This window comes from Atta cephalotes (assembly GCF_000143395.1).
Source record: "Atta cephalotes unplaced genomic scaffold scaffold00010, whole genome shotgun sequence".
NCBI lineage: Eukaryota > Metazoa > Arthropoda > Insecta > Hymenoptera > Formicidae > Atta > Atta cephalotes.
Window position 1 is genome coordinate 4,685,751 of NW_012130074.1, and position 10,970 is coordinate 4,696,720.

Consider the following 10,970-nt stretch of genomic DNA (forward strand, 5'->3'; position numbering starts at 1 on the left):
GCTATTATGTACATATAGTACGAACAAAAATAAAAGTTAAACTTTTTAGCTATTTTATGAGCATTAAAAATTTTAACTAAAAAGTATTTAAAAAATTCAAAAATATCTAAAAGAAATATTGTAATATCATGTAACTTCGGCGCTTCTGATATGCCCTCCCTCATGAGGCCTGTAAAATTGTAAAATAGCGGATCTCGCGGTTTGCATTCTCGCAGTTGCATATTCGATTCATATCGATATATTTTCTAGTAATAATATAATGAAGGATCTCATATCTGATTGAATCGTGTGCAACGGACCGAGAATTTTTTTATTGTTCTTGTCTTGCGTTATCTTTATCTTTTTTCTTGCAAGGATTTTGTTTTCTTTATTTATTATGTGAATCCCGCAGTTGTTGGAAGTTGTTGTTGACATTTCTCTCTCCATTGTCTCTGTGATTCATGAAACGTTACATACTTATAGCAATTCATTCTATTCCATGCATGTACATTCTGTTTCCTAATCGCTGCAAGTGTACCTCCCACTACTTGAAGATAAATCGAATCACCATTCTTCGCGCAAGGTGAATCCGCAATTATTCAACTACTTTAGATACGTCGAGTTACACGCCGACTATCTGGCCCGTCCCTTAATAATATTACACGGGCGCGCATTGTTCCACACCGCCGCTGGTAATTAGAGATAACTAGACTAAATGGTAATTCGGCGCTTCTGATATGCTCTTCCTCTTGCCGGCATGCGGCCTGTCGATTGTAAAATAGCAGATCTCGCGGTTTGCATACCTGCAGCTGCATACTCGATTTATGTGTTTTCTAGTAATAGTATAACGAAGGATCTCAGATCTGATAGAATCGTGTTCAACAAAAATTTATATGATGGTTGTAGTTCAAAAACTACTGTTCGTGAATATGTGGAACGTATTTCGTTGAAAAACAAGTTTTTTTTATATATAACATTTTTGTTTTATGTATAACATTATGTTCTTCTTTTGAACTGAACGTAACTAAATGGGTTTTGTACTAAAGTTGTCAAAATAAAGCTTGAATTGAATTAGAATTACATTCGTGGTACAAACAGCACTGGAACTGATTATATACTTTTTGCATTGGTCCGTAAATTATTTTATCGAGCTCTTTCAATACGACTTTTTGTATCTCTAACAGTTTGTACGGTTTTATAATAATGGATAAATTTTTACACTTTTAAAGCTAAGCAAACTTTTCGGAATAAAACCTTTGACAAAAGTTAATGATTTGGCTTAATTTGTATTTTGTTGATGGAGAATCGATTCCTCTTTTGTTTTTTTTTTTAACATTGGTTCAGTTATAACGTATGTGTGTATCCCTGCAAACATAGCACGCATAAAGTGGAGAGGAAGAGAAGGGGCTAGAGAGAGAATCCAATTACTCGGGATTTATATAATTCCGTAGGTACTAGCCGTTATCCTTGTGGATCGTAAATTCAGAAAATTCGTATTCCACGAATTGTTTGTTTACATACTTACGCGCACTAGATATCATGGTGAGTATGGCATCGCGAATTAAGTGCTTTTCGCGAATTCGTGTAACACCGATTCTATGCGATTGTAAATCGTTTGGATTAGATTTTTTTTTCACAGAAATTTGACTTTCTCGCGTGAAATTATTTTGTAAACAATAACGTGCATGTATATTTTATAGAGCTGCGTTTACTTCGGTTTCCGTGTTGTGCGTAAATATATTGTTCAAGTTTTATTTTTATACGGTAAGCTTTAATTTGACCTGGTAACTTGTAAACAATTCAATCTGCGATATTTTTGTCTCGCAGTTTCATCCCTCGTACACATTAGGGACGTGCTATTAACAGAACATTTGTTCGTTTTCCGACATGCTGCGTATACGAGGTAATACACTACACGGGCCATCTCTCTGACATATTTCATGGCTCATTTTTCACGAGTTTCACTGTGACAATCGTTCTATTTGTCTTTATATATGGTTTTATAAATGTAAATGATAGATGACCATCTTTTCTCATTTACATATACTCGATTGATGCAGCAAATGTTTTGTACATTTTAACATTTATTGCTGGACACAAATAGGATAATTCTCCTGGTGCGAGAGAAATTTGTCAAAAAATTCAGTTATTTTTTTTAAAGAGAATTTGTATGCGTTGTATGTGTTTGTTTGATATCACAATTTTATTCGATATTTTAATTTTAATCAATTTTAATAAATAATTCTTTTTACACAAATTTTATTTGTTACTTATTATTCATAAAAAAATCGTGTATTGCTAATTAAGATTCTCATTTATGTCAACGAAACGTTATCGTGTAAATTATAAGCGTGATCGAAATTGTCTGTGGGATCTCAACGAGCTACATACATATGTGTGCATCAGGTGCAGTGTATGTAGGCGAGATTTCTAGCCCACGCCCTTACTCGACAGTTAGTCGATAGTTCGTTTTTCCTGCCAGAATGATGAATTTTGAATTTACTGCCTTATAAACTTGCGTTAAAGAGTGTCGACGTTCGTATATAAATGTCTCGACCTATATACACATGTGTGTGCGTATATATATATATATTATGTTAAATCTATAGTGTCAGATTTAACCTAATGTGAGTCACTACTCCTATTAAATCGTTATTTTTCATTAAAACAATTATATTTGACACTGTACAGTGTCAAATTCACACGATAGAGTGTCAAATATAACCACTGTTTTAATAAAAAAAATAACGATATTAAATAGGAGCAGTGGCGACTCACATTAAATTAAATTTTATACTATAGATTTAACAGTGTAGTTTTGTAAAAAGATATTTATTGAGATCGTTAAGTTTCAAGATAACATATAAATTCGATGTCCCCTTCTATTATTTATCTTTATGTATAACTGTTGAATGAAATAATTGTTGCGACTTCGTCGACGACTTGTCGTACTTTGTTACGAAACGAAGGAAACTGCTCGTAATTTGCTTCAATAATTATCGCGCTTTAATTAGACGAACGCAGAGGGGTTCCCTTTAATTATTGCGTGCGAACTATGTAAGCGTAATGAAAGGCGAAAATAATGGTATGTCGCTCTTCTGGCGCCTTACAGAGAGAAGAGATCAAACTTTGAATTGAAACATAAACTAGATTAGATGGGACCTAATTTTATATTAGAATCGACTCTTATATGAAATTTGTATACGAAATTCGTATACGTATACAGTCAAGTTTTAGATTTTCATTTAGGTAACATAAATATTAAAAGTTTATATACATTGTTTATATGAACAAAGCTAAATGTTGTTCATTTTATTCATATCATTATATAATTAAGCGAAGAAGAGATCATATTCGATTAAGATGGTTTTAATATCTAATATTTTTATGTGAAATTTTATAATAAATCCTTTACGTTATTTTAAAGATGTTAGCATCAGCAATATTAAATTTCTTGTCCATTTAATTTGTGATACGTATTATATAATTCTACTTTAATTTAGGATTATGTTTTAAAATCGACAATGCGCAGTTTGCTTGAACTATAGAAATTATAAAATTCACACCAAAATATTATTATATAAATACCAAAAAATCTGCCTTAACTAAGTATATGATCCTCTTCGCTTAATTATTTGAACAATTTTCGCATCATTGATTCATTTTTTTTAAATTACTATACGTTTAATCAATTTGTTTGCTATTTTTTCGCAAGAAAAGTTTATAAAATAATATTTTTCCAATGTATGAGTAATAATTGCAGTCACTACACGTCGTCTTCTATTATATTCGTCATTTGTGACGTAACGGGATGAACTCGACAAGTGCTAAGGAAAATGTATCCATTTCTTAATGCAGGTTCAGGATAATGGGGACTATAAGAGACTTGGTGAACATGGCTCTCACGACCGTGACCAGCTCATTCGCCTCGTGCTCGTGAAAATCGAGCGCAGTAACGCGTCTCGTAAAAAGATACGGCGTTATAATTCACGAAGCACGACGTGCAGCCGGATGAACCATAAAGCCGGGATAAACGGCCATACTTGGCATAGTTTCGCTGTCGTTTTTGTGAAAGTGGATGACGTGCCCATTGCCGTGTTATTAGCGACCAAGAAATTTCCCTTCCTTTCGTTCTTTCTATCCTTCTCGTGCTTCATCCGATCTTGCACCCTCGTACGCGAAAGCATGCACAGATGAGACCAGAACATGTTCCTCGTTCTTTCGTATAATCGATTGCCCGTATTCCAGGCTTGGAAGTTCTTTCTCGTTGAAGCGGTGAATTTTTCGAAGTGGCACTTTCTTGTAATATCACTAATTAAACGCGAGTCGCACTGTTTTTTTGCTTTTTCTCCATTCTGATCGCAGATCGCAGCATAACATTAAATAATTTTATATTTAACGCGCGATTTTGGACGCGCGCTTTTCTCATATTCTCGTGATATAAATATCAAAATTTGCCAAAAATATTTTGTGTTAAAATGTAATACACCAATTGATCTTTTGTTGCACGGATATTTTTTTACATGTGATTACATGCTTCAAGAATTATGCTTCGAGAAAAATGTCTGGCCAATATTTTGCGATAGATCTACGGATGTATAAAGAGTATAATGTGTATAAAGTATCTTTAGAAATGCAGCGAACGAACATGCGTACGCATACGCGAACGAATGTATTTAGAAAATAAAAATCGAAACACCATTTTACTTTATTTACTTTTTCTTTATCACATAAACACGTTACAACATCTTTTATCTCTTAAATTAAGTTTTGATGCTTTCTTAAAAGATGTAAACGTATTGACATAAAAAATTTAAAATAACGTGATATTTTCTTTTTATATTTTATAATTATATTGTCTAATTAAAATATTAATTATATTTAAAAAAAAAGGAAAAAAGTTGTATTTAATTGCTATATAAAACAATTTTGATATATAATTGTGATATTAAAATCATTATATTTTTCTAAAAAAATTTTGATTTGGGTCTTATGAATCTTAATAAGATCGCAAAGTAAAATTCAATATTTGTATTATCTCGATATTTGTAAGAGTAGCTCTTTTATTTCTCTTTCTCTCTCTCTCTCTATCTATCTATCTATCTATCTATCTCTATCTCCCTCTCTCTTATCGTTTTTATGAGATATTTCTAATGTAGAAAAAAAACAGAATGTCGATAGAGTTTGATGTGTTTATTCCGAATTGTAAAATGGGAACGAAGTGAAAAATCATGAGAAAACAAAGATGCATTATCATCCGATTGGACGTGTCTGTTTGCAATCTCTTTTATTAATGGAATATCCGTTTCTCGAAAAGAATTCAAATAGATATGAAATTTATTTTATAAAAATCCCGATCGTTCTTACGAATGATAATGTGAATCAACAAGAGTGCGGGCCGTCACTACGATAATGCTAATTTTACTAATGATGAGATTATTAGTATGTTTACTATCTGCAGATTCATAAATTTATTCTTAATAAATTTATTTAAGATGATTACTAAAATTCTGCTTTCTATCATTTTTCTTAGAAATCTTATATTTTTTATCTGTTCCTTAATTTACTTTTTCAATTTACTTTTTGAAATGTACAAATTCTGACAATTAAAAATCTTTGTTTAATAAGAAAATACTTCTTCAATATTTATAAAAAAAGTGGATTTTATTTTTTTTCAAATAGAAAAAGAATTAAGTTTATAATTAATTCGTATTACAGTTAATTTATGGCAATATTCAACTCGCATTTTTTAAAAGTTTCCTCAAATATACTTTTGATTATAACAATTGTTGATTTAATAATTTATTGAATTATTCATATTATCTTCAGTGATATGTTAGCGTCTATACAAATATATCAACAATTCATATAGTTATACCGTGCAGTGAGAGCACTTTTCGCATTCGCAGAAAGAGTGAAGATCAACAGAGCAAAGAAGCTGTTGCATCGGTGCTGTTGCTATGAAAACTGATGCAATTGCCGTTATTTGTTCTTGACTTGCACTCACCATTACACGAGATTTTCGAGTCGTTTCACCCTCCAAATGGTTTCGTACTTTCATTCTCTCTCACACCGGCGGAGAGGTAAAGGGAATGATGTTTATGATGGCTAGCAGGAAGAGGAAAATGGTGAAAACAGGTTGAATGCGATCTTCGTGCGTGAAAAAGGTATATGGCGCGTAACTGAGAAATTTTCGTTTACTAGGTGCAATATCGCTGTTTTCCAATATTGTATATGCGTCAAAGATAAGTAATGTTAAATCGAAGAATTTCTACTTAAAAGATAGGATATTAAACGCCATGTTTAATTAAGAAAATCGCATACAAGAATTCTTAGCGAAGCACTGACATTGTTATATTTATATCAAATAAGAGAAAGAATCATATTCTCAGTCGAAGCGGATCTTGATGGTTGGTAAATAATATTTGTTATATTTATTAGTATATTTTTTAAAACTTCAAACTTAAATAATACTTATATGGACAAACATTTTTATTTACTTATCCAAGGATTTCAATTATCGGTGCGTGTTATCACATTATTTTGATTCTTTCTGTATATTCGCAAATTAAATGCGTCTATAGTATTTTCTCTCGCAATTTCATACGCAATCCGGTTTCATTTTCAATTTTTCGGATCATCGCTTGTGCATGCCGCGAGCCTTGAAATTTTATGTTGAAATTTCTGGTTATAATGCAATTTAAAATCCCAGAGTTAGATGGAAAGTGTAATATCGATAATATACACTTCACTAATTAATGTCCACTGACAGATGTTTAATTAATGAAACGTGTGAAAACGAGGGCTTTGGAGGGAAGTACAGATTGCATCAAATTACGTTCAATTACATCAGATTTGTAATGCTTCACAAATATGGTTAATCAATTAGCGTGATAAATAGTAACGTGTCGATGGTAGTGATAATGAAGGAAATAGCTAATAACGAAGTGACGACAAAGTGTTCAATGAAATTGAATCTCACGATTTAGTTGATCAAGTTTGATGAATGGCAACGAAATCATATTTATGTATTGTGAAACTAAACTGTTCTACCGATTCTCTCTCATCTATCATCCATCTATCTTTTCTCTGTGTTTAGAAGCTCACCGAGCTCTGGAGCTCCTTGAAGATTACCATGCTAAGCTGACAAGACCACAAGACAAGCAGCTGCGATTAGCCATCGAACGCGTTATACGTATCTTCAAGAGCAGACTCTTCCAGGCGCTGCTGGGTAAGTCTTGTTTGCTTTGCTTAAATTTTCTTGCGCTCGAAATAATACACATCGTGTAATAATACACATCTTTATGGTTATATCGACGGAAAATCAACCAGTAGAAAAACAATTATCATTTGATCAACTTGAGCAGTTATCAAAGAGTAAAAACAATTTGGCGATTACACAAATAAGCGAATCAAGATACTCGAGAATTCTCTGTTCTCTTTCCTGTTGATCGACAATGAAAGTCAAGTGATACAGAATGCATCGCTTTCCTGTATTGTCATTTACTGTATTGAATATTGTATTGAATATTGTAAACATGTTGATTTACGATAATAACTAATTATTCGTGATCTATTGTAGCGATTTCAATATAGGATAAAAAATTGACGGAACTATTCCGTCAATTTCAACTTTAAAATAATACAAAAATTTACGATAGCAAGCAATATCTCTTTGCATGCTTGTAATTGTACAATGATTGCTCCTTGAGAGCATAACTTTTAAATAATCAAATATATGTGCTGTTCAGAAACATGAACATTATCGTGAGAAAGGGATGAAAAAGCTCTATTCTAATATACGATTTTACATATTAAAATTGTCTTGAGCCCAATTTTGACAATTGTCAGTTAATGCCTTTTATTTAAATTATACATATGCAGGATGTCTCAGATTTCGTATGATTAATAGCAGATTTCTGAGATTATTTCGAGACAAAAATTTTAATATCAAAATCGAAGCTGCAGTAGTTTTTAAATGAGAAAGATTTTTAAAGTTAGCCAATTAAACTATTTAAAATTCGCGCAGATGTTTTCAAGCATTAATTCTATTCTCTTCTATTTTTCTGAACACTTTCACTACTATACATAGTTGAGCTACTATATATAGTTGAGCGCATGAATTTTATTTTAATTTAACAGCTTAATTGGCTAATTTTAAATTCTTCTCATTAAAAATTACTGTAGCCATTTTGATATTAAGATTTTCGTCTTGAAATCATCTTAGAAATCTATTATTAACGGATGTCACACGTCTTGTATATCTAAGAGGAGAATATGTAAGTCTTATCTTATCGACCTTGTCAGTTTGTTTGTTATAGTAAAAGATAAAATCTCAATTTTATTTAAAAACATTATTATTAAATGTAAATTTAGTTTAATTATTTATTTCATTTTTTGTTGATTTTTTAATCATGTTATGCTTAACATTTATAAATAGTAATTCTTACAAAACCCATCTGGATTACTTTTTATGACGTTTAATCGTTGCAAGCAACGCAAAAACATTTCTTTTTCTCTTTGATCTTTTCTGAAGCTTTGCAGAAAAGCGATGCGAAAAACGTCAAAACCGATTTAATTGAATTGAATTTAATTGAAACGGTGTCGTCGAATCGAAAAGCTTGGAATCGTTTCTCGAAATACTGGCACGCGTAAAAGTTCTTTCTCACGAGAGGAGAAGGATACCTCGGTCATTATTTATTGGAACTGATGCGTCGCTCTTCGAAGATTTCTCGCACCATTGTTGCGCGGGATAAAGCGTCACTACAACGTCGGCGATTTATTCCTCTCGATTCTTCCTGCAGCCAATATTTCTCTTTCTCTACCTTCATGGTGTCATCCCACGTTCTCGAAAAATTTTTAAAAATCTGATTCAGCCAAACTAACTTTTGTAACAGCCAGCTTTTTCTGGCATTCGAAGTAATGCCAAAGCTGCGATGTCATTTGATAACTTACTCATGTGTCAAATTGATTCGCAAAAATCGTTTGCCAAAATCCATTTCTTCCATTTTCGCCGCATCCGTCATACAATGCATCGATTACCAGAATCTGTTCTGAGTTTGTCCGGTTGACCGGCTTCCGAATCGGAGATTACTCGCCATGCATCTGGAACTATGCGAACGCATTCACATACGCGCTGTCTGTGTCGCGGCTGGCGTGTTATCAGCCGATATAAGCCGAATAGATCCTGTTCGCAGCTCATGTTCTATCAGCTTTTGGTACAATGGCATCAAGATTATACTATCCTACTCCCCCTCCCCTCCCCCCCCGGAACTATCAAGTGACGGAGTTGCCGCCCGCACGCGGCGAAATTAGCCGGGAGATTAACGTTTAACTGGTTCCGTTCTACTATTATAATATGTCATACCGCGATCTCTGGACATGTCGTCGTTTCTAACTCGGCTAATCATATAATTCAGTTGAGAGTTTCTCAGCGCTTTATTTATCGAAAATTGTTTAAAATGTTTTGTCACCAAGTCATCGTATTTCTTATTGTCAATAAATTCACTTCTTTCGTAAAATTATGTTTGATATTAAAATTTGTTTTTTTTTTAAATAAAAATTGACAATATTTAAAATTCAAGTTAGCATCAAGAAAATTCAAAATGTTCAAAACAAAGAGATTTTCTATTAACTTTAGTTTTTTTTTTAATCGTACTTTGGTATTCTTTTTTTTAATCGTACTTTGGTATTCTCTTCCTCTGAACTATTATATTAGCTGTAGTGAAAAGAAATCCATTATTTTTCCATTCAATTTCATGCAAAAATAATGGATTTCTTTTTACTACGCCTAATATATAGTACATATGTGGCGCATTTCATGTGTCAGGGATCCACCTAAAAATGAACTGCTTAAGATTTTTAAAATGATCGTGCCATGTTAGTGTATACATTGTATAAGGTTAAAGATGAAAAATAAGCGTTATATGCCTCTATTAGCAGTAGTCGTTTAAAAAATTTTTTTTACATTTGTAGCTAAAATTATAAAATATACAAAATTTTTATAGACATCAATTTTTAGGATTTTTCTCGTACTTTTAGATAAAAACATTAATTTTAGTGAGAAAAATTTAATAATATGAAAGATATCAATTTTTTTATTTTTAAATACGTAAATTACGAGAATTAACGAGAAATTACACTCTTTTAAAAATCTGAAAAAATTCTCATAAATACTCTAAAATATATAGAATATGGTAAAGGAAATTGGAATTGAAATGAGATTCACTCGCGAATGAATATTTTTTCTAAAATAAAATTAGAATTTCAGCTCAATTATAACAAAATAATTAAATTTTTTAGATATTTTCTTTTACATATATATAATTTTTCAATGTTTATTATTGCTTAATTATTTGCTAGCGGTTGTAAAAGAGCTTTTATTTTAAAAGTTTCATTAATATTTTTTTATTTCTTTTTATAAAGAAAATTATAATTTTTAACGACCATTAATAAATAATTAAGCAATAATACATTGAAAAATTATATGTAAAAAGAAATATCTTAAAATATATATTGTTTTACAATAAATTGATTGAAATTCCAATTTTGTTTTTAAACAAATGGATTTCATTGCGACCAACAATTTCTTTTATCTTTATACCATTTTCTATATAAATTACAGTATTTTTTAGAATTTTTTCATATTTTTAAATGAAGATATAATTTCTTTTTTTTAATATAGATTTCCTAACACGTAAAATGTAAATACTATAAAGATATTAGTACAAAACTACGTTCGTTTGATTTTGCGTGTGAATTGAAGATTCTACGTATTGTATAGGAGAAATATGTTTTGTAAATGCAGCTGAGCGCCTCGTATGTTTTTATTCTTGTCATGCCATACGGTTTTCTATATTTTAAGGTATCGGGTATATTCTGAGCAGAATACGTGATGATTTTTTGAATTTTTGTGGGGAAGAAAATCGACTCAAATGTTGCCTAGTCGTGATCTCGAAGTATGTTTAAAATTCTCTCTCACTCTCTCTCTC

The 10,970-nt window shown here is 31.4% G+C and overlaps 1 protein-coding gene across 1 annotated transcript in view; it reads left to right on the forward strand.

Annotated features, from left to right (window-relative positions):
• The window catches only part of LOC105627891, a 120,619-nt gene that overhangs the window by 13,629 nt on the left and 96,020 nt on the right, over positions 1-10,970 (forward strand). Inside the window, exons 4-5 of the mRNA XM_012209163.1 lie at positions 3,838-3,943; positions 7,079-7,210. Coding sequence (XP_012064553.1) covers positions 3,838-3,943; positions 7,079-7,210 — 238 coding nt within the window. The remainder of the gene's footprint in view (positions 1-3,837; positions 3,944-7,078; positions 7,211-10,970) is intronic.